We start from the raw sequence: 25,519 nt of genomic DNA, 5'->3' as shown, positions 1-25,519 counted from the left end.
CATCTTTAAGGAAACACAGAGGACAGAAATGACTCTGGGGTACTACTGCCCTTCACTTATCCTCTCTATTCCTCATGTCACTGAAACCTCTGGAAACAGGAAGCCATCCTGCTAAATTTTGGGGGTTGGATTTTCTCTTCCACAAAGACGTCCCAACCGCAAATCAGGGATAATATCCTTCCAGTTATAAGGCAAGGAAAGAAAAATGAATGCAGGGTACAATGAATAGAACAGCCAACCTTTCTTACTGATCTCCAGGACTCAAGGCTGTTGGAAATTTAGAGCACTCATCCTTAGAGGCAACATGCCACATTAAGGCCTAGAGATAACTGTGCAACTAAACTACTACTTCTGTATGCAGCTTTAAATACACGAGTAAATCCATCGACCATGACAGAACTACTCAAAGGGTATTCGTAAGCTGCAAGGCACATTTCTTTGTGCAAGGAGAAATGATCCATTTCAAACACAGGTAAGTGTGTAGCACCTTCATTTCCTGTCCATAATTCATTTTACTATTGATGTCTAAAAATTTAATAAATTTTAAAAGAAAGTGGAGGACCAGTCTCCCTAAGACACATTTCAACAATATACAAAAAGCAGAACTGGAAAAAAAATACGTAACATCTCAGACAAATTTCTTCACAATGCCAATTGAAATCCCTTCTCTACAAGCACTAGTGAAGTCACTTAAAACTACAGATAGAAATTCACTGAGGAAGAAGTTGATTACACCAGAATAAGTAGCATAGGCCATGAGAGAAATATTGAAACAGTAAAGTAGGAAGCAGATCCTAGGAATCAAGCTGAGTCAAAAACAAAATAGCATTAGAGCAACCAAGGAAAAGCCCTTTCTAGCTTTAACCTCTTTTCTAGGCAAGAGGCACTATCTGTAGCTGGTTTAGGGTGAATTTTCCAGTTCAGGCACTAAATTTACTGGAAAGTCCCATTAAGGGATGAGAAAAGTTTGATGCAATAAAAGTCAAATTTTTTTTAAACTTGCTCTCACTAGAGTTGAGTAGATTTTTTTCTTTCATGATCCTTTCCTGATTATACCAAAACTCCATCCAATGATTTGAAACAAATGTGCAACTCAGTTTTTTTGAGTTATTCCTGCTGCTGCCTACAAGTCTTTATATTAATGTCTAACACATCCTGTCAAAAATCAAAGACTCATTGAAACTTATCAGATAAAAAAAGGAAATTTGATCCTTTTTTCCAGAAAGTGTCACTAACTAAAAATAAATAGTAAAGACAGGGGATAGAAGATTGAAATAGCTTAGCTTTGAATGCTTGTATCAACTATTACATACACAAACTAGTATCAAGTTTTTGTGAACGCAGTACAATAAAGGTAACATTACATGTGAGACTTCAATCCATGCATAGGGAAGGTTTATTCAAAAATATTTACCTTCCAAGTCAGTGGAATTGTGAGACATTAGGGCAGTGACCTCTGAATTTCTCCAGTGTAAAGTTGTATTTTAATGTCATCCATGAGATTTTACATAGCTGATGCATTTCCAGTGGAAAACAAGACAACTTACGGAGATGTTCTTTACATACTTGGGGGGGGAGGGTACAGAGACGAGTTCTGCAACCTATACATATATATGTTTACAGGTTCCATATACATGGAAATCCATATACAAATACTGTGACACTGTAGCCACAATTTGACTTTCCAGGGAGTAGTATGGGATATCATAGTAAAGGAGGCCTATTTCAGCCTTCACCACATGTGTAACAGTATGCTTTAAAGCCTTCCTCAGATGGGGTCATTATGCTGAAATTTAGCAATATAAGCCATTGTAATCACTACCCTGCACCGTTCATAATTCCCACTTGCAACCTACCACATAATTCACTTTTTCCCAAAGAATTCAGTGACTCAACTTTAATTTTTCAGTGACATAAATCCCAAAGATTATAAATACTGCAAAATAGGAAAGAGTATGCAACAGTATGTTGGTTCTCATTTAATTTCAGATTGCAAAGATCTATAAACAATGAGAAGTATAGAATATTTTACTATCACAGCAAATGCTAATAGTAACTTACAAATAGTAAGCTAAAAATAACATTGACAACATTTCAGTACATATGCCCGGTTAATGAGGTTTTGCCTCTCTTCCACTGGTGTCAAAAATAATTTAGAAAAATCCACCTCATCTGTGAAAGTCTTCTCTTTCTACTTCTGTGAAGCAGCTGCCTGGTGAGTAGTTTTAAAGACTAAAACTGCAAGCCAGCATAAGGCACCCTGAATCTAGTTTCTTTATACATGCTGCAGGGCTATTCTTCATACTTTCATATATAATTCACTAAAAATCTCCATTTTAAATATTAAAAGATGACAGCTGCATACCTTCTGGTTAACAGTAAAAGGATCTTGCAGAATGAAGGAGAGGAACTGGAACCCAGCTTGCCATGAAACATATAAGGTCTCACTCAGCCTCAGCAGACATGCTGCTACTGAGGGTCACTTTTTGTTTTCAACTGGATTCAATCCCTTGAAAATGCAAAGTCATCTAAAAGTGACCATTTACAGAGCATAAGCTAATAGTGCTATACAAAAAGCCTACAAGGCTGTTTCTACACCCCTTCCCATATTGCTCTAGCACTCATTTTTTCTAACTCCCATTACCTAGATGAAAGGCCATTTTAACTCCTTCAGGATCCAAAACTGAGGTCCTCTAATAGCAGAGGTCCAGTGTTCAGCCTATCAACCTATTCCACCCTTCTCATTCCCTTTGTTTTACCTTAACATAAGTTCCAGGACCATACTGACCAGAAGTGTGAACTCTGATGTTTCCGACATACACAAATCCTCCAAGATGACAGAATCGGAAAAGGGAAAAAATTGAAAAAGAGTTTGCATCTCAGGACAGTAATTTGTAAGGGCTAATCCAGATCAGTTTTTATGTTTGCAGAGAAAAAAAAAAAAAAGAAAGAAAAGAAAAAGACACACAGTTAGCTATATTATCCCCCCCCATCCTGGAAATCAATCAGCCAGAAGCAGCTGCTAATGTCTTAAAGTAACACAGAGCAGGTATCATTGCATATGTTATGCATTAGTTCTTCAGCAGTCTATAGGGTGCAACGCACCCTGACTTCTCCAGGTCCCTGCTGAGATCTGCAGCAATCTCCTGGAAGGACTGGATAGCAGGGAGCACTCAGCCATCAGGAAGACAACTAAAGAACACATGGACCCAAGAAATAACCATGGTAGAAATGAAACAATCAAATATTTCCTTTCTAAGAACAATTTAAGAGAAAACAATTGCACACAAAAATGCACTAAGTCTTCACTGAACCATATTTCATTCCTTCTGAAGAAAAATAGAGGAACAGGAATGAAGAGAAGACAGACACCAGGAAGCAACCCAACAGCCATAACCATTAACTATCTACATCTGAGAAGGTCACATTTGCTAATCTCACTTCCTTATACATCAAAACAGCTTTTCAGCTTGCTGAGATTCTGGCCCATTACAATTTAATGCAATTTTCTTCTCTCTTTTCTAAAAAAATCTGTGGGTGATGTTCATTAATATACACAGCATCTTTTTTGGGGGTAGCTCCCCAAGCTTCAATGCAGTGCAATTTCCCTGTCTACCTCACCTCGCCATGCACAGCCCTGAAAACTTAAATTAAAATTCAAGCTCTGTTCTATGAGCTCTCTTCTACTATATCTTCCCAACTGCATACCATGTAACAGAAAATTCTCTCACACACAAAATCCATTTTGATCAATTTTCTTTCCCATTGGTCATCATGTTGTCAACTTTTCTAGTCTATCAAAATCAAAAGGATTTAAACCCCCAAAACTAAAAAGATGAAAACCCAGTACAGAAACATTTAACCAGGTTTTGAGGTACTAGGTTTACCATGTAAAAGACTAATCAGCATAAGATTAGAAACATGTAGACTATCAAAAATTATGGAATTCTATACTGAATTCTCTTGACTGTCAAGCAGCATTAATAAACTCCCTTGCAAGGGAAGACCATATATTTTCAAACAGGCTTAATTTATTAAAAATACCTTATATAGGTAACGAAGACTGCATTCTACTCTTAGCTAAAGTCTATGATGGGGGTTGGGGTTATTTCTTCTTTAATGTATTATACCAAGTATGACTGGCTAATATTTATATAAAATGCCAAAAAGTACTTAATCATGTTACTTTATTAACTTACAAATATCAACTTAATAACCACATTACTCAGCAGAATTAGAGTAAGTAAACAGAATCTGGTATTAATACATGTGAAATTTAAGTAAAGGACTGTTGCTATGAGATTAAGTCTTTAGAGTCACAAAAATATAGCATGATTTCTATATTAGACTTATTAAAGTAGTAAACAAATGCATGCCATCAACTCACAGATTACCTATCATCCTGATTATAAATACTTTGTTATTTTTTATGCACTATACTACAAATAGCTGGAATCTTAGTATCTGTTTCCAAAACTTAAGTTCTATAACATTTTGAAAATAGCACTTATATTGTTTGTCTCAAGCAGTTACCCACTCCGACATATAACCTAGATGAAAGCCTAGCAATTCCTTAGCCAGAAAGGAGAAGCTTTACAAAGGGGATGTTGCATTAGGGAGAGGAAAAAAAATGGGGATCTGGGGCAGGAAATATTTTGCCCCAGAGTATTTCAAGGAAACTTAGGAAAGGATTTTTAAGGGTGCCTACTTTTTAGGACACAGCCATCCCACCTCCTCAGGTCTATAATAAAGGGTATGCATTTTCAAAATTGACCTTTCTGTGTAAATATCTAGTTATGATTCATTGTTATTATTAGCAAGGAAGACCACAGTCACTACCCTGCCAAAGCTCATCTGTGTGTGATAGAATCCATCAACTCTATTTCAATATCTTTTTCTTTCCTGATGAAGCTTTCTTTCAGAATATGAAATCATTCAGACCTCCTGATATTTTGCTAAAGACCTAGACATTTCAATTCAATGAACTTAGCTGCATTTAAAATTCACTGATGCTTCTGAAAACACATTATGTTTTCAAGCTTTCTAAATGATTACTTAATATCTCAATAAAAGGAGAATATAAAAAAAAGCTTTTAAACTCTTTTGGGCTCCTTGTATTTTACTTTCTAGTGAAAGGTAGTTTTTGCAAGGGAAGATGCACATAATATTTCACAATGATGAAGAGAGTCACAGGTCTATCTAACACAGTGACAGAATAAATGTGTTTTAGTAACTATCTCTTGAAATGCAGTCCACAGCCAAGCAGGCTTATTATTCTTCATTATACTCTCAAAAAAACCCTCTAACTCAGACAGATGAATCATAAAAAGGTCGTCACAAGTGGAAACAAAGTCTGATGCTACTAGGAGCCATGACTGTATGTTTTAATTCAAGACCCTTTGGTACCTTTCAATCATATATGTAACATAAAGACTGCCTGTGCTCTCACTCTTCACTAAGATCTATACATTCTTCCATTTTTGAAATATTTAAACAAAAGAATGCTTAAGATCCAAGGTTGCAACCTTGGATCTAAGTTCTCCGTTAAGTGCTACATGAACTCATAAAGCTTATAGCAAATTAGTGAAATCCCATATCTGTATAAATTAATACTTTGGATTATAGCATTAAACAACCACAGTGATGTCTGTGATGCACCTTGTTGGAGATTTAAACAAAACAGAAACAACAACAAAATCACCCACACACAAAAAACATACCCTACCTTCACAATACTTTTAACCTAGAATACTCCAGCAAGCCTGATTTTACACTGTCCTTAGCAAAGACTTCTGCCTTTAAGGCTAGTGTTGCCAGCTGCTTCTGGACAGAGCGCAATAATCGTGGGCTCTGTAGAAAACCCTGCTGTGCTAGAAAGGACAATTATGCAAAACCTTTACAAACGAGAGGGCTGTTTCTGCTTTTAAACAAGGAGGCAGCAGAGCTTCTTACAAAACAGACTAGATAAAGAGAAATAAATTTTAAAAGTTTCATTTGAAGCTGACAGCAATAGCAGCAAAGTGATTCTAAATCAGAAGGTGCAGAGCAGTAACCTTACCTTTACCATAGCTCTACTCCACAGGGCTAATAACTGCTTACATCCTTCCCCTTCACCCTCTCTCACCTATATACACATACACACACTTTCTCATCCTGCTTCAGAGAAGTACTGTAAAGGGCAACTGGCTCATGTTTGCAGACTGCACATAACCTGTGAAATGCGAGATAAAAATTTAAGCATTAGGATCAAGGCTTACCCTCTTCAATTTCAGTAACTGAATTCAGTGAAATCAGTTCCTGGCAAACAGATATCAGCACCTTTCACTTTTATTAGCTTCACTTGTTATTACACAACAAGATCCCCCACCCCCACCCCATCAGTCCAGCATACTGTTAGTGTTCCGATTAGGTTCGGTATTTGTAAGTCACTCGCAGCAAGATCAGCTCTGACCCAAACACAGATCAATCTGGCTTGCCCCCAGCCTCTCTTGAAATAATCAGCTGGTATTCTCATCCTCCTTCACGACCACTACCAAAGCAAATGCAATGGGTTCCTGAATTGAGCTAAACCTCTAACTTTACAACTCTTCTCAGTGTATCCTAAAGAGGGCATAAGCTGGATGAAAGCTAACCTCAATTTGGCAATTTAGTAGATCTACTAATTCATACTACACACATAGAAAATGTGTTCATATTTGGCCAGCATATAAAGCCAGCTTAACTTGACAACTTGCCATACAGCAAATCTGCATCTACTGTTGTCTGATAGAACAATCTAAATGTTATGAAAGCCTAATGCAGATGCTGCTCTTGGTGAAAAGCTTTCAAAGCACACATGCATAACACATGCTTCACATTTTGCTATAAGAGACTTCAAGAGCATTCAGGTTTCTTGGTGGACCAACCTCTTTCAGCAACCACATCCATATTTCCAGTAGGAACAGTTTAATAAGGACAACGTCCAACAAAAATCCCTTAGCTCAGAAATGACTCGATTCCTTGGAGAGAAGCATGAACAGCATGCCACCAAAGTAAATGTGGCAACAGACCTGCTCTAAAGCACATTATTTTTGCAGTTGACTTTCACATTTTCACTTCAGCACCCATGCACTCCTGTCTTAACTTACAATTAACTTTCGGATGGTGAGAAACGCTTCAATGGGGCACTGCCTTACAGCCAATTTGCCCTGTAGTTTAGGGTACTCCACATCATCGGTGGAAAATGAACTATTCCTTATTGAGTGCATAAGAGATGGGAATTTTTGCCAGAGTTCAAGTACTTCAGTCTATCAGCTCTGCAATGAAAAAAGAGATGCAAGCCAGCACACACACCCACAAATGAAAGTGCTTCTTAACCTACCGTTAATCAGGCAGCATAAACCCTAGACTTTGATTTCAAAGCTGTTAAGATATGGCTTGGCTGCAGTCTCAAGCTGATACGTTTCTCCATTCATTTGCAGATTCAAGAGGTGCAAAAAAAATAGATAAAAAAATCTTTCATTCAAGGAAAAGTTGTAGAAAAGCCAAGTCTTCTCAGGGAGAGAGAGCATGCGCATACATGGACAGAGGAATTAAGAACCTCTCTAAAAACTGTCAGAAAATCTTATCCAAACAAATAACCTTTTAAGTTCTTCACAGGTTATCATCCAGCAATCCAACTGTCATGTTCAAGTTCATGTTATTCTCATCAAATAACCAAATTGAAGGAATTCAGGAGAAAAGAAATAGTCTACTAAATGCTAAGATTCACCTCCAAGCACACAACAGATGGATGACAGCACTAGTAACCCTTTCTGGCACATGACAGGCAGCTGGAGACAAACACATACACTTATCTTTGAATTATTTTAATAGGCTTTCCTTTCTTTTTGGTTTCTCTATTGAATAGCTGAGAGTGAATTTCTAATGGGTCTGCATCCTGTTCTTGTAAAACACATGCAAAACATTAAACATTTAACATAGTATTTTAATTCTGCATTTCTGGACCACAACACATTTATTAAATCAACAATCATTCGACAAGAATGGACAAAGAAATGAATAGACAGCAGCTATGTGGATGCCAGTTTGCTCTTCATATTGAAAAAAAATCTAAAACTTTATTAATTTGGGAAGAAATAATCTCAACAGGAAGTTTCCCCAATTGAAAACTGGAGGGGCAAAATTTTGCAGATTATTAGTGTAAGCAATAGTACAGAAAAGAATAAAGCATACTCATCAAGACTTGCACAAAGTTTTTCCCTACAGACTGTTCCAGTATTGTTATATTGCCTGTATTTGGCAACATGAATTTTACATCTACTTGCATCACTCCCTACCACCAACATACAGATCACGCAAACACATGAATGCCAGAGAAGGGAAAAGCACCTTGGGTTATACAGGCTTGCGCTTGCCTCCGTAACCATCGCTACAAAGTGTTGGATTTGTGCAAAAGCCTAACACTAACTAGGCAGTTTTCTTTTCACCTACTTTCTCTTTCTAAATGGAAATGAAATTGGGGGGGGGGGGGCAATGAGACTCTCAAAAGCACAGAGTAAAGCTTTCAAGGGATTCACCAAGTAAGTCTCAAGACCCACATCAGTAGTGCGTAATTATGCAGAATACTAACGCACTCTGAGTAAATGCTAGTAAAGTTCTGGGTGGAGTCTTCCATGAACTTCACCACAAAGCAGTGATTTTCACCAGAAGAAAATGAATCATTTTTTCACACTATGAAAAAATGCACTAAGTTAGAAGTGGCGGAAACATATGTTGCATTTGTCCTTTACACAATTTCTGTGTAAACAAACCTCAAAGGGGAATATGAGAGCCCACTCCCTTCCCCTACTTTCTGAATCATCATGCTGGCTATTTCTCGATTTTTAATGGCTCAATTTCCAAACATTAAAATGACGACCTTCTAAAGGCCCCTAAAATATGTGAAAGCTGACTGCTGCCTTCCTAGTCACTAAGTGACTATTTTTCAAGAGTTGTTCTTATTCACGAACAAAGCTTTCTCCCTTCCTTCCCTCCCAAAAGCTAACCAAAAACTCAAACTATATATGCTTGCTTACAGCAAAAATTTTATCCCGTCATTTTATGAAACACTGATGGTATTTTTGTTTAAACCTCCATCTTATATTTTTGCATAAAAAACCCCACAGACTTTACAAATTGGCAAACAGAGAAGAGATTTGCATTAGAGATTCTATTTTAACATTAATATTGCTTCTGGATAAAAAAACAAGAGTGGAAGGCTTGTTTCCTCACTTCTTGTCAACCTAGCATCACATTCTCCTTCTGCAAAGATAACATGGCACTTGACCAGTGCTTTTCAACTCTTAGGTTATACGTTTTCCACTGCTGTCAGTAGTTATGACAAACTTTGGTGTTCCTCCCAGGTATCTTTGGGCTAGATAACTTCTGGTCACGTGGTTTCACCATCACCTGCACCTTGAAAGATCAGATTACATCTGGATTTTCACTTTAATCCTCTTTTCACCTGAGGCAATAGACATGTCAAAATACTAGGATTTTAGAAAAATCAAAAGTTTCAACACAGAACCTTGAGACAAAAATGCACAGAGCAAAGTAAAATAAATGAATCTCCCTCCTCAGCTGACCAGCAGTTGAGCACCTGTTTCCATCTCTTCAGGCAGGAAGCTCCTCCACTGCTCCCAATCACAGAGTGGGGCCACAATTTTGGGTCGATGAGAACAAAATGCCAGGTATAGTTCATTTAAATAAATAAATAAATAAGTATGTAGTCACAGAACAGAAGCAAAGGGCACTTGCACAATAATTTTCATTCTCACAAAGATCCCTGCTACCTTACCTAAAGCTCTGGCTTACAGTATCAAAGAGAACTCTAATTTTTTTCATAATTAAAATAATCAAAAACCTGACTTGACTAGTTGAGAAAAAGTAGCTTTAATAATTTTTCATAAACTTCTTCCTTCTAGAAAACATTCTCTAATACCTTGAGGAAAAAATTCCATCTTTTATGATCTGCCAGTTTAATTGATAATACTAGAAGATACTAACATGAAGAGATTCCCCAAAGTCACAGAAAATACTTTTCGAAGAGAAGTCCTGCTGCCTTAATTATCCAATTACATTCTTCCACAGAAAGTCATCAGTTTAACCAGCCTCAGCAAGAACTATTTTAGAACTGTCCTACTTTACAGTATGACATCATGTGTATATATATAAATACACATACATAAAACTAAAAATTCTACTCTGCATTGACCAATATGCTGCTTAGGGTCTCCTCTCCTTTTGGAAGTTTTCTATCAGCATCATATTTGGCAAGGGGTTCTTTATCATTTGCTACGCAGCTCTTAGAAAACACTTTGATCTCAGGTCAAATCTCATTCCTCTGCATTAATCCCATTTAGGAAGTGGACTTTATATTTATTGCCAGACCATCAATGCTTTTGGCTAGTGAGCACAATTTACTGAGCAATAAACACCAAATAGAAAATTAATATTTTGTATGGCTGTGGTCTTAACCCTGGCAGAGGTTACTAGTTTCAGTGGCTTCATTACTGGAGAGCCTGGGCTAGTCAGAGATTTGCAGCAGTTTAAGCTGTTAGTCCATTGCTGGAGGCTAAACTGGAGACACATTATTATCAGAAGCAGATTATTACCTTAGTTTAGTTAGTGGGAAAAACACAAACAAACAAAAACCACACACCAAGTGCACAGACAGATGAGTTAATTCCCATGGGATAAACAGTGCGAACTTGCTTACATAAACCTACTTTGTATTTACCGCAGGGTAAGAGCATGCACATGAATAGTTGCTAGGGAATAGGAAACATAGCAAGTTCACAGCTTTTATTAATTACCCAGCACAAACACAGTTAACTGCCCATGTGCTCAAGGCACTTACACTCCGGGCAGTCCAATGCTGGCCTGAACGCTACAGCAGCGGACCAGGGGTGCACACCTTTTCCTGAAGTCTGTTGTTCGAGGCCTGAATCCTCAAACTTTTTTCTTTTTTTTTTTTTTTTTTTTTTTTTTACTCACAATAGGATTCAGGTTCTGAGCATTTCAGCAGCTCTTGCTGGCAGCCCTACCTGAAGCCCAGCAGATGATCTCTTTATAGAGAAAGGAAGGTATCGCCTTCTCAAGAACCGAGGAGAAGCACATTTCCAGTCCCTAAGAGCCTCTCACTTTGCTTATAACCTCTTCATCAATGAGGAGAGCAGAGTGCAAATGTAGCTATTATGAAGCCTCAACGTTAATAAAAATAAACACATTTGAAAATAAAACATCTGGCAGCAGTTGTTCCTTTCAGCTGTTTTTATTTGTCCTGAACTTCCACTCTAAAACTTTGGGCTCTTCAGCTATTTTCACACGTAAGTCTGAATAGCAAAATAGGCTTTACTTAAAAAAGGTTGTGCTAGGAAAAACTAAGAATTATTGCCACTTTTTTTTGGTTTGGCACTGTATTTAGTATAATTAACAGGCTGGGAGAGAGACAACTACAGTAGTATTTTTTTCAATACATTTTGCAATGAAAAGGATTTTGAGGAAAAGCACTCTTACTTATGCTTTACATTATTTTGCCAGTGGTAATCAGTACAATAAAAAATACCAGATCTTAAGTAGATACTCAAGTACAGACATGGATTTTTTTTTTGCCCCTCTACAAGTGAGAGATGCAAGTAAAACTTTGGCGAAAAGCAGGGGAGAAAGTGACCCAGCTGTTACAGTACTGACATTAACAAGTTACAAAATCATGAGTTAAGCTCGCAAGGAGGGGGAAGACCTACCACCAACACACACACACAGAGAAAACCCACAAAGACTGCAGTGAAATTTCAGTGTTTGGAGTCTGAAACAGTCCCACATCCCAAAGCCACGTGTGTACTTTTGACACCACTCTTAGATGAATTGGTCCTGTGGCAGTTCCCAAGCACCAACCTGCAGAGCTGCCAGTGACCTGCCGACGCTGGGATCCCGCCCTCCCAGAGCCCTGTAGCATGGGAAGAGCTTGCAACGCAATGACCCTCCCAGGCCGGGGATGGGGCCGCCATGGACACGTTCTCAGCTAAAAGAAACATGGCCCAGCTTTCAAGACAGAGAAGAGCAAAACCAACAGCTTGTTTCCTTCTGAAGGGCACACCAATATGTCCATGAAAGCACGCTTGCGCAGTCTCGCATAACTCATTTGTAAGGCATTTGACTGCAGGTTCGCTATCTAGAATGGCACTAAACTATAAGATGCTTTGACCCCCACACCCATTTGACAGCCCTGAGCTTCAATTACTGTCTACAGATATTTGTGATCACCTTAATTTTGGCACTTAACACCCTCAGCTTTCAAGATGAGAGTACATAGGAAAACAAACCTTGGCCTGTAATAAAATGTATCCAAGTTGGCTATTTTTGTTCTGATACAAGTTTCTAAATAGATTAAACATTCACAACAACAACATTCATTTTTTAATTAACTACTACAAAAGTAATAGTATTTCACTACTAGTAAGAAGCTTAATTTGACAAGACATCTTGGCAAGAAAATCCCCTGACGAGAATCCTTATCTCATAACACGTCAACAATTTATGGGGCAGACCACTCAAGCGTTAATTGCCTCCACATTACATCTAGGGTGCAGTCTTCAAAACCATGTATCCCATTTGTCAGGCACTATGAAATACATGCACAATATTTGCTTAATTATTCTGAAGTACGTGCTTTGGAAGCACAGATGCTCAGAGGTAGTTGGCCTGTTGTTCTGAATCAGGGTAAGTGCATGGAACATGATCATTTTATTTAGCAGTTGACTAATATTGCAAGCCAATCATAAAAACAAATTTCTACACTTCCACCTAATGATAGCTTTCACGGTTCTGTCTGATGAATAAAGCGGGGTTTTTTTGTTTTTTGTTTTTTCTTAAACACACAGAAGAATTTTGATTAGGATTAGAAAAGCAGATATTAGAAGTTAAAAAGTCACTTTAGGTTTTGAAAATAAGGGCAGCAAGCAGCTATCGCCCTCAAGCTCTGGGAAGGAGGGAAGAAAAGCACACACCAACTTATCCATCCAGAAAAACAGTATTTTTTGTTTTCCATTAGAAACCCAAAAACTTAGTCTTAATGGCCATTTATTTTCCAAAAGCAAAGTCTGGCTAATCATTCACTTCCTACCTTGGTTCAACACCTTAATCTAACCGGTACATTACAGACTGGAGTCCTGCTGCTCTACAGAAAGCCTTATCTTTTCCAAAATGTACCATAACCCCTCAGCTATACAACAGCCTGAATAGATCTAGACTGTAACCAAAGAGCATGAGAAACAACAGGAGGGTCATACTTCGGGAAATCCTTAAACACACCAGGCTATTCGAGGTTTAAGAAAGCTGACATCAAAAGCAGAGTCATTTAACTCACTTTGTCGCTCAGCCCCGTGCACTATCACATTCCTCCAAAATTATTAGGTATTGTATTCCTTTTATCTGGGTACCTGATATAAGGATATAAGATGACAAGTGATAAATAACTGAATACCTTATGCAAAACATGGGAAGGACTTCCACACTTCACCTATTCTGGATATACACTGGCTTCAAACTAATTTACTCCTTTTGATTTACAAAAGCCCATCTTGATTTTATTTTAAACTGAAAAGTCCTTTTACTTTGTTGCATGTTTTTTATTGCAATCTGTAACATTTTTTCAGATTCTGCTTTTGGTAAGAGTAATAAGTATCACAGAAAAAAAAATTTGTATGAACAAATGCATTTTTCAAAATATGGAGAAACTGTTGCAAAGAGTAGACAATGCACAATGCTTTTTGCAACACCACCATGACAATCTTTCACAGGCATATCCCTTATGTTTCTTAGTCAAAACCACAAGAAAAATTAAGAAAATGACAGCAAGACAAAATTGGAAAGAAATTTGTCAGAAGTTGAGAGTTTTCCAGCAGTGAGTTAATACACTGTCCAAAATGCAAAAGAATACAAAATCAGTGTACAATCTGCTAGTTTGCAGTACTGCTTCAAGAAATGAGCCCCATCATTTTTAATCAAACAAAAACTAAAGTAACCTTCAAACGCATCCCTAAATTCCTCAAGTATCGAGGCACAGAAACGACATGAAACAGAAATTTTCATTCCCACAATTTTGCTGATCACAAAGTCTAAGCAGGCAAAAAATACCATATGAAAATATCAAAGAACATTAAAATTCCTGCAAGACACTGTTGTCCTCAGAGGATTCTGAATCAAGTCCAGAATGAATAAAATGGAGATAGAAAATGCGTGGAATACAATTTAAATGGGGTTCAACCAGGATAACTTGTTTGAACCAAAGAGCCTAGAAGGACGCAAATTCAACACTGAAATGATTTGTCAGAAGTACTTTAAAATAATCTGTTAAATAGAAGTCTTGAAAATGTATTCCCTGAGGAAATCTCCATTGCTTGCACTGTGCTATTTGAAGCAGCTTTTGTGTTCTGCGGTTTAGAGCTGCGTACCTTGCATGCTCTCATTAGGGTCTGTTAAGACATGCCCATAAAAAGAACTTGGACTATTACATGGTAATTTAAACACAGTCATTTCTGGAGAGTTCTTGCTCACTGTAGAAAAATCGCAAGCAAACAAAGGAAAAGATCATTATCCATCACAGATACCTTAAAGAAACAGACAGCCAACCTGGCCTACCTCCCCATTACAAGTGGCATACAAACAAGGACTTACAAAATTACTTGTGCTAGGAACAAGGCAGAAAAGAAGAGAAAAAAAGAACGTGTACAACACTTAAAAGGAAACAAAGTTATAATGTGCTTTTATTGACCAGTCTCCTGACCTTGACGTCTTTTGCAGGCACTGTTTCAGTGGAGAGCCTCAGTGCTTGGCCCTGCTGTTCATCCCAACTGTCTCAGTGCAAAAATGACCCAGTTCTCCTCAGTCCCATAGTTATCTCCAAAGGTGCAAATGGTAGCAGCCAAAGCTGGAGATACAGGAAAACAGTCCTGTCTCGATTCACATTCTGCTCAAAGTGAGCCCTACAGGGTAAAAAGTACAAGGGTGGTGGGCTTTTTCCCCTCTCCCTAAAACAGAAGTGTAGATTCTGCAGTGGCAGATAGCAACTGCAAAAACATATTTTCATTATCATCAGTAAAGTTTGAAATTCAGTGCATGCATACATGCCTTTTGTATCCCTGTTATTGACAGACACACATCATAAATCACTAGTAAATTAAATGCAACTGCCACTGTCCTTTTCTCTCCTCTTGGGGGGGGGGGGGGGGAAATCTTTCAGGTTTTCAGTTTGTTCACCCAATCCTTCCAAGAGGAAGCACAGATACCTGCAGCCTCTCACACCAGTTAAAAAGAGAACATAAAATAGTGTTTCCTGCATTTTTTAAAGGCCTTTCATCAGTGTAAACAAACAATCAAAAAAACAAGAAAAACAAAAAACCCCACAGCTTTCTTTGGGCAAATACAAATAGGAACATTTGGGCAAAAGATGCTGAAAATAGTCAGATTACAGCACATTCTAGTCACTTTTAATAGGGAATTCCACAGCTTAGGATCCAAAATTAAAAAACAAAATTAAAAAACAAAAAAAAAAAACAACACGCCATGAACATCCAGCTATTAAATCCTTCATTCAGAGTTCAGCAAGCTTCAATGACCCTGATGAGCACAAGAGCCTTGGCATGGCAAAGAGGTAGATCCTGAGGTAGCCTAATCTCAGAAAATTAAAAGCTTTGAAGATTAAGAGCAGGACCTTGAAATGACCCAGAGAGAAAGAAGGAACCGCTGTGGTTTCTGCAGCTAGTCCCTCCCAGAAAGCCGGCTGCTAAGCCCAGAACACCCTCAGTCAACAGCTCCAGCAAAGGAGCATTCCAGCGCTGGGCCTTGCTAGCCACAGGGGCAAGAGCTCAAAACTGCAAGTCCCCAAAACGGACTTTAGCTTGCCAGAAACCTGATATGGAAGGAGATACTCCTGATTACATTTGCTACCCTATTATATCGGGGGCTGGGGGGAATGTTCTAAATGTAACACAAGATTTGTATTTATTCTGAAGTGATGTTATCGTGACTTGTGGAGGGAAGCTAGCACACAGACTGCTAAACTGCTGCTGCTTCATTCACCTTCCTTCTATTCTCTCTTGAAACATGAACAAAAATAGGATGCAGAAGTTCAGATGAAGTCTGACCAGTATCAAAAATACCAAGTTCATTACATTTCACAGGCTAAATTCCTGCAATACACCTCAGGATGACTCTTGCCTTTTTCACAGCACCATCATCACTAATTTGCTTGTCATCCCTTAAAATGTCAAATCCCTTTCTGCAAAGCTGTTGACAAGTCAGGTGTTCCCCTTACTTCAGTTTCTGCCTGACCGGTACCTCCTTGTGCTCTAACCTGTTTTTCCCAAATGCAAAATTCTGTACTTCTCTGAGCTGCATCCCATTGCAGCCTAGCAAAACCTCCTGCATTCAAGACTCAATCTGCAAGCTGGGGAGGGGAACAAAAAACAAACAAAAAAGAAAATCCCTCAACAGTTGCGTCAAAATGCAATCACCCTGTCATTCGGCAGCACTGCAGGACATGTGCATGCTCAGATAACACAAGGGAAGTGCACTGCCTGTATCCAGCAGGTCACTGCCTCTCATTCCTCCGCAGCAGCACACAGAGGGACCTTGGGCTCAGCAGTGGTTCACACAACATTGCCTATGGACCCACCATCACCAGGGGGAAGCTCAAAGAAAAACAAAGGTGAGGGTTATATGACAGACATGCAGACAAGCAAGACAACACAAGAATTGCCCTCTCCGTTTCACATAACCTATTTACAAAAATAATTACAACAATAATTTGCACCCTAAGCTTTTGTGATGCACCTTAGTCAACTCACTTTCAGTACCTCCCTGTCTGTCTTTGCAGACTCCCAGCACATTTTACACTAACTGGCAACACAAGCAACTGGGGGAAAAAAAATAATAAAATAATCAATTGCTTAACTGACAACAGGTTTCATTATTAAGAGGAGTCCTGCACACACAAAAAAAATCCAAAAAATTAGGTTATGTTTTTGTGCCTTAGAGCACAGCAGACGTAACTCCAAGAAATAGTTTCAAAAGCTTTTTCTAGGATAGCTACCACAGAGAAAATTGAAATCACTTTTGGGGAAGAACTTTTATCATTGATTTTATATGCCCAAAAGAAGCAGAAAGCAAAACAAGCTGAAAGTTCACTTACAGTTTCAAGTGAGAAATCTGGCAGGAAAAGCATCAACCAGTCTCTGCCTTTCTAAATTGCAGAGTGATGCTATCATGGGGTATCAAAGGCAATGAAGTTACAACTACTGGAAGTACCACACAGACATCAACAGAAAGGAAAGAAAATGTGACCTGATGACTTGCTCGCACATACAAAGCTATTTCAAAACTGTAAATAATTCTGTGTTTTCATTAAAAGAGAAAGATCTTCACTGTCTTTACTTGACTTTAGCCTATTAAAGTTAGCTGCAAATAAGTACCTATTGTTCATTTATATAGAGATGATAGAATCGCTGCAAACTGATGACTAGACCACTTTATATACTACATGCTTCTATTGCTAGGAAGTAAATACAAGAGAATATTAGGAGGATCAATGCAGCTGTATTGGCTGTCTGTTGCAGAATTCTCTCCGTAACTTATTTCACTTCTAACAGAAGAGTTTATCTTCCAGTAGTTAGAAAAATACACCAAAACTGGTACATATGAACAGACAGGCACACACTTGAGTATCTATAGTACATTAAAATTCTTAGCCATATTTACTGGCTGGACCACTGAAACACAAAGCTAACATCCCCGTGAATAGTCCCTAGAAGGTTGGTTGTTTTGCAATAATGTATTCTTCAGAGGCAGAGTTTAAATTTGTGAGTAGTATTAGCCAAACAGACATGACAGCTATTGCCTCCAGAACATCAGAGATGTGGCTGTGAAGAGCAGGGGAACCATTAAGCAAAGAAGGGCTACACCTCTTAGTGTTAACAAGCCGTAACCAATTTAGGCCACAGCTGGTTTCCCGGCACAGCTAGCTTATTCACATGCATAGTCTATGCCAAAACACGCCCATACAATTGGTTATAACCATCCAGCCCAATACAGCAACCAGGAAGGCACAAATAACTCTAAATTGTTTGCTCACTTGTGTCTTGAATGAAACAGTCACACAGAAGGCCCAGAAAAGATCATTCTAGTAGCAGATATCTGTACACATAGGTGCTCGCTTTTTTGTTTTCACTTTTAATTCTCAGAGATGGTTCTGAAAGTTGTATTAGAATAGTCAAGACATTAATCCTGACAGATTTCTTATCATACACCATCTCTTTCAGAGAAACTTTAAGAGCAAACATAGATGTAAAACCAATAAAACTCTTAGTACTAGAAAGGGGGAGACATGCTTACACAAGTCAAAAATTGTATTTTTTCTGCTTGTCAGTCTGAATGTACCAAGTTAACCAAACTCCCCAAACCTCAATGCTTCCAGACTATATGCTTATTTATCTATATTTAGTAAACATTTACTTACCCAGCATCCTCTTGGAAACCTTCCAATTCATCTCTTTGTTCTGCTAAGGTGGATTCTAAATCCAGATAGGTACCGTTGTGAGACAACTGCAGCGTGCAGTCATCAAGCTGTAGAACAAAATTCAGAAGTTTAAATTATAGCAGTAATTCTCTCCAAAATACAGTAGCCTTCCCATTTTCAAGGTCCCCAGACAAGTTCTCCCTAGAACAAACCATATGTAGGGAGTGGAGAAGAAAAAGGGTGCTTTTATGCAATTTAATGTACTCCAAGCTCAATTCTGCATTCCCTAGACCATGCTTGGTCACAAAACTATCAACACAACTAACACACAGAGAAAGTTATTAATATGAAGGTATGTAACTTAGAGTTTTATCACTGTGCCTTTAGGTGCCTGAAAGGAGAAAGAAGTGAAGTTAAATTTATAGCTAGGATATGGGAGACTCTCTGTTCTCAGCTCTTACAGTATGTTTAAGTAGAGTTTCTGGGTCTCTGGATAGAGGTGGAGGGAAGAGGCAGCTGTTTTGTGAGCTACTAAAAAGCCCCTGTGAGGGAAAAATATGGCCAAAGACAGTACAAGCCACAGTAGCCAGGATGGTGGCAGCCAAGAGTTCGGATCCTGCAGCATGGAAGACAGCCATCTACCAAGCCTCAGATTTTCTGCCATTCTCATTTCAGGGCCAGGAGCTAGCCTGCCTCAGGGCACAGGTACCAAGCTGCTATAAAGGCACCGAGGTAAACCAACGACCACACCTGAAGTGAAGAACCTGCCTGCAATCACATGGAAGAGGGAGAGAAAGAGTAATAAACCCTCCTTATTTTCATCCTGTCTTCCCTACTCTCCAAGTTTTTTCTCTTGTTATAGCTATTAGTAAAAAAAGCCAAATTTAATTGAAGTTAAAAAAAAAAATCCACTTTTTTGTAGAGAGCTCCCTACAGCAGTAGGGTCTAGGAAAATCCACCTCAAAACTCCGGCCAACTCATCACATGGAAATACAAAAGAATTACTCGATTCAGTGGGGTAACTGAAGAAGCCCAAGGGAAGAGCTAGGAAGTAACACGAGCTCCTTTCTCACCATGAGATAACCCAGCATCAAATCGCAAGGAATGAGGAGAAAAGACTTTGCAGGGAAGGGAAACAAGAAAATATTTACCAACGGATAGTACAAGGTATCCTACTCCACTGCCAGGAAAGGAGTGACCATCCATCTCCAGAGAACCCAGCCCAGAAGCATAGAAACTACCACCACCATGTCCAGTTTGACAAGCTACTGCAGTCCTTCACTGTTAAGTCTAAGCTCTCCGATGTATCTAGGCTCCTTTTGTAATGGCTTCCAAGTTCAAAAACATTGTAGTCCCAAGTGTGTTGTGTTACTAGATGTAAAACCTAGTCTCACAACAAAGCAGTCTCACAGCGACCTGCCAAACAGATGTTTTGTTCCTCTGGATTTGGCAAAACAAGCTGACAGGTTCTTTGCATACCTCTGCCCACCAAAGGACAACCATGATAGTGGCTGTGTAATTCACAGCCATGTTGCAAAGGCCACTTTGAGGAGAAAATTTATTGATACAAATCTTCTGCCACAGCTGGCAATCAATGACTGAGGAGGTAGTAAGGACCTGAAAGTCTATGACTCAAGGAAATTATATCCCTTTATTTATTTTAAATAAAAAGATAGAAAAGAAATTCAGCAAGATTCCCTGGTTTTGATGAACTACCCATTTTAACTTCCCATGAAGGTTATGGGCTCCCAGTAACCTTTCAAGAAGCCACGCAAAGAACTCACACTCATGTCTGGAAGTCAATACTACGACTTAGCTTCCCAGTTCCCTGTAACTGACCTATATATGCAAGGAAAGACTATCAGTAATCTCACTACAGTTATTCTGGATCCTCCAATTCAGAAATACTGCAGAAGAACCCATTTATATTAAGCAAGTGATGAAGAGCGACTTTTGAGTTACTCCACATCACTGTGCTTTCCACTGTTCATGATTGGAAAGAAAACTTCATCTTTTGGAGAAAGGGAAATGGTAGAGAGACGAGGTAAATCTGGATTTCAAACTTGCTCAGGTTCTCTCTTTTTCCTGGGGAAAAAGCATTTAAATGCAAACAGTGTGACAAATTTTTACTCCGACTCTAGGTATTAAAGAAAGAAAAGAACCTTCAAGCACAGCCCTCTGATATTACAACAGTATTACTATTTTGTATCCATCTTTCTGATTACAAAGGATATTATTAACCTATGTTAAAATATATTCTTTAGAGAAGACAGACTAACTACTACTCTAGGAATCTTTTTCCCAGTAGTCTGGGATATCAAATGAAATGCTAATTTATTCAAAGTAATGCCAAAAGGCAAACTACTAATTAGATAAATGTTCTGCAGTCACTATGGAGATTGGGAGATTTGCCCACGATTTCCAATTATACTGCATAATTAGGGAAAAGGAACTGTGTTTTACTAGTATCTTATGACTTTAGTCTATAAAAAGCATGACGAGAACAGGAAGTACCTAATGTACAAGATAAAGGAAAATAGCACATTCTACCTATTTTCATCTCATCTCCATAGTTTCAGCTGAACACAGTACTCATTCATGCTTTAAAGCATTGGTACAATGTGTCCATTAGCAGGAGTTATGGTAAGGGGAGAAACCGAAATATCTTTATTTCAGTTACTTAACACTGAGTTCTGCCAAAAAGATTTTTTTCTTGAGGGTGTGCATGTATAGAGATAGGAGAGAGCAAAACAATGCCTTTAAAAGGAATAGAAGACAATAACCACTAAAGTCACCTTTATCTATATAGGCTCACCCTGCTACTTTACAACATCCTCCCCCTCCAAGCTTCACTTGCACTCATATTTCAAAAGCAGAATACAAAAAGAGAAGGTACCTTATGAATTAATCAGCAAATTGTCCGCCTTTTTAAACACAAACAATAGCCAATATTCACTCACTAGTACTCACTATTAGCAATTCTGTATTTTGTTCTTTCTCCTCTGTTCAATGTTGTCACATGTTTTATTTGCTGCTCATCACTTCTGGTCTCTGGAGACACTCACAAATGACCATTTAGTTCATCTAAGACATGCTCTTCCAATTCAATATAATTCATATTAAAAACCTTATCACCACCCCATCTTCTTACAGAAGACAAAAAAAAAAAAAAAAAAACTGAGCTGTTTTCCTTAATCATGAACAAGATGGCTATTCAACTCTTTAAAAATTCACTGCATTTACTCCACTTCATTCTTTACAACTCCTTTTTTATTCTTCAGTATTCCCTATTAGCTCCAAAATTCATCTTAGTATTTTGTTATTAAACTGCTTAATCCATTATTACTATTACCACAAAGTCAGGTTCTCTAAGTTCTTTTCATAAGCTTTCAAACATTTTTTTTTTAAAAATACATCTCTTGCCAGTCCCTTCAAAACAGTAATCATCTTTTGTATCACACTTCCCCGTGTTGTCCAGAAGAGCCAAAAAGTTGATATAGGCCATTTAAATGCAACTCATCCTGCAGGCTTTACAAGAATTGACTACTTCTCTATAGTCACATTAAAATACCACCATACGTATTGTGAGATTAGGAACAGTGAGATACACTGTCAAATGGGACAACTGTAATACTGCTTGAGACAAGCACAGAATTTCTCCATTTTCAAAGCCTTCTGCAACATTTCAAGCTTTTTCATTGCAGCTCAAGTATCAAATCATACGCTTTTGTAAAGCTATTAAAAGTATGCATACATTTGGATTACATTCTCATCTTTTAAAATTAACAGCTCCTTGAGAAAACATCCAGAGCATTTCTTTTCCTCAAGTCTCTGTGGATATTCCCCAACTCTATGAAGGCTAGGTCTATCTAGGAGTAGTGCCTTTCACAGGAGCCATAAGGTTGCTTGCAAGCCACACTGGGATAAGTGTGGTGCTCAGATCTGGAGACACACTGGTCTCCAAGTCTTGTGCATGAGGAGGCAAACAGAAGTCATCAAGATATGCTAACATCTACAAGAGAAAAAGGAGCAGAGGCTAAGCTATGGGCAACACTCATCAGAAGAAGTGTTTTAGGTGGATTCATCAGCAGTGGATGGCCAGCACTACCAGCAACCATCCTCCCACTGGATTTACATGAACGAAGTAAGGAAAATAAGACGGTCTTTATGCAAGTATTCCTCACTCAAAAATCTAACTGGTATGCTAATTACCATGTTCAGTTTTACGTTGAAACTTCACTGAAATATGAAGATCTGCATTCTCTCACGACAGGATAGCTATCAAGAAGTAGCAGGTGCTGATTCCCTGACGCGCAGCTGTGTGGTCTGGACAAGAGCAGCTCAGGAAAGGTGGCGGCTCTTGACTGGCCTGGATGAGCAGAGGAACCCAGCAGCTCCCCAGCACACCAGACAGAGCTGCTCACCTCCCTAAGGGGGAGAAGCTGGAAAAGGCACCTGAGGTAGCACCGAGCTTACTAGCTCCTCGCTGATTTTCCATAGCTGACTACAAACATAAAGCCAATAAGAGAACCAGATGTTTGCATAAGACAGCCTGAAATGCAAGAAAGAGCTACTAAATTAAACTAGTTCAAGATTTACCTTGTTCTGGATCAAACATCCCAAAACAGGAACAAAGGAATGTTTGAATTTTCACGGATCAAAGTTTGTGTTCATGCGATGGTGACTGACCTGCACTGCCTGGCCATTACTAGCACCTATGCTATACAAAAGGTACAAAAAGCTATAACAGGTACAAAAGGAAAACCAAAAAACACCATACACACACAAACCTCAACACCACTCTCCAAAGTTTCATATATATATATATATGTATATATACACACACACACTTATTCTACATATTTTTCCTACAGTTTTCAAACAAGTGAAGTATAACAAATTGACTGAACTTGAGTGTCAGATTCATGCATCAAAAGCAGAGCACTCAGAACACGAGAAAGCGAGTTCTTTGAGAAGTGACAGCCAAGTAGCCAACACAGATAAATGCTAGAACCCAAAACTTCAGGACAGCATCCACTAGCTGGAACCATGACGTGCTTTGCCCTCCTGCAGGGTCCTGCTTCATTCACTTTCCAAACATCTTCAGGAAATAAGAGGCAGTACGCTTCACTGCGCAGGGGGCAGTCGTTCTTCGAGCAGAACCACGCTGCGCTTTCAGTAAGGCAAAACAAAGAAATATGCGATCATATCACTAATGGCTGAATCATAATGTATATGCCCAAAAGGGAACAAAAAGTTACATTTGCAATTTTAGTACATTGTGTTTCTCTGAATCTTTTAATCATCTTGTGCACATAAGGCTTTAGGAAAAAGGGGGGTTGGGTTTTTTTTGTTTTGTTTTTAAGTGGAATAGAATGGTAAGTTCAGCATAAGCAACTATTGATACCTTCATGAGTCATCACCATAATCAGAAAGTCTTTATTTAAATATAACTCTGAAACAGACCTTTCCCACAGATAATTATATCAGGGAAAAAATATGGGGAAAAAATTACAGGAAGTGCTTTAAAAGTCCATCAGATTAATGAATAATAGTTACACTATTACAAGTTTTATACTGAGAAGATGAATCCAACTAGTCATTAAAAAAAAAAAAAAAAAAAAAAAAAAAGATTAAACAGTTAAAACATCAGAACATTCAAAAACTAACAGCTAGTCCTCTGTCCCTAGTCCCAGTCCTTTGCCATTCAACCCATGATAGGGGGGAACTCAGCCAGACAAGAGAAGGGGGTCCCTAGCTTCAGTACTAACCAGAAAAAGGCCTGGGAAGATGAAGCCAGCAGAGGTCTGCCTTTGCCCTGCCTCACCTGCGCTCCAGGCCTCAGGCAGCCTTCAGCGACACGGCTCTCCTTTGCCCCATAAAAATACATTGGGGGGGGGGGGGGGTCAGCAACAAACTCTCTTAAGTGTTATTTATAGACTACCAGGAAAAAAAGAAAATAGGACAGACTCTCAGTATATTATCTTCTTTTACAGGTCACCAAATTGAATTAGTTTTGGCTAGTCTCTCAACTTGTGGTGCCAAAATAATTTGTACTGCAAGGCTATCAAGCTTAACAGGACTCAAAATAGTTTAATGGTAGCACACGTGCTATTACTTTTTTTCTTTTTTAAAAAAACACACTGACCAAAAGTCCTGGTTGCTATGCAACAGAAAAGCCTGTCATTTCTCAAAGTTTCACAGCTTTCTAAGCACATCCCCAGAAGGAACAAGGAACAGCAGGGCAAAGAAAGGACAACAGAAAGAAAGGAAGATTATCAGCCAGTTACCTGATGCTATAAATGCCCACTTTCAGAAACGACAATGGAAACTTTCTGAATGAAAAAAAAAAAAAATCTGAGTTCAGTCACTGTTTTCATTTACTGCCTTTAGCTTCTTACAGTCCAAGAGCAACATCCAAAATAGAAATATGGGAGGTGAAGGGAATAGTGCACTTGCTCCTGAACGCATGCAAACCACAGGCACACCCACAGGCTGAGAGGCTGAATACTGCAGTCTGCTCCTCTCACTCCCCCCCCCCCCCCCCCGCCATGCTTACAGGCATGCCACATACACTCCCACCGTCTTACTCAAAAAGCCTAATGGGCACATAACTCAATACAAAGGCACATTGCCATGCCAACAGAAACTTTTGAGAAGCTGTTTTCTTTTCCTCCACAATGCTGCTCTAGATTATATAGCACCAATCCAAAGTGGACTTTCCTTTGGCTTGTTTTTAACTTCTCTGTCCCAAGGTAGCAATGGGCTGGCAAAAGTTAAGGAGGTGGATACCAGAAACACCCTCCCTCCTTTTCAAAAACATAATAGAACCACAAGCCATTTTAAAAAGCTTCTCCTCTTTGCTGTTTTTTCAATGACCGCAGAACTGTATTTTACAACAAAAAATCCCAGAGAGCTTCTCTTCCCTCACCCCCCCCCCCCCCAAAGAATCCATTCAGAAGCACGGAGTTTGGACAAGTGGCT

The 25,519-nt window shown here is 38.7% G+C and overlaps 1 protein-coding gene across 9 annotated transcripts in view; it reads right to left on the bottom strand.

The window, feature by feature from the left end:
* The window catches only part of FHOD3 (formin homology 2 domain containing 3), a 409,852-nt gene that overhangs the window by 357,688 nt on the left and 26,645 nt on the right, over positions 1 to 25,519 (bottom strand). For all 9 annotated transcript variants that reach the window (XM_064506705.1, XM_064506703.1, XM_064506709.1 and 6 more), the window contains exon 2: positions 18,536 to 18,642. In XM_064506705.1, the coding sequence (XP_064362775.1) occupies positions 18,536 to 18,642 (107 nt within the window). The remainder of the gene's footprint in view (positions 1 to 18,535; positions 18,643 to 25,519) is intronic.

This window comes from Dromaius novaehollandiae, chromosome 2 (genome assembly GCF_036370855.1).
Source record: "Dromaius novaehollandiae isolate bDroNov1 chromosome 2, bDroNov1.hap1, whole genome shotgun sequence".
Classification (NCBI taxonomy): domain Eukaryota; kingdom Metazoa; phylum Chordata; class Aves; order Casuariiformes; family Dromaiidae; genus Dromaius; species Dromaius novaehollandiae.
This window is presented reverse-complemented; position numbering and strand designations above follow the sequence as displayed.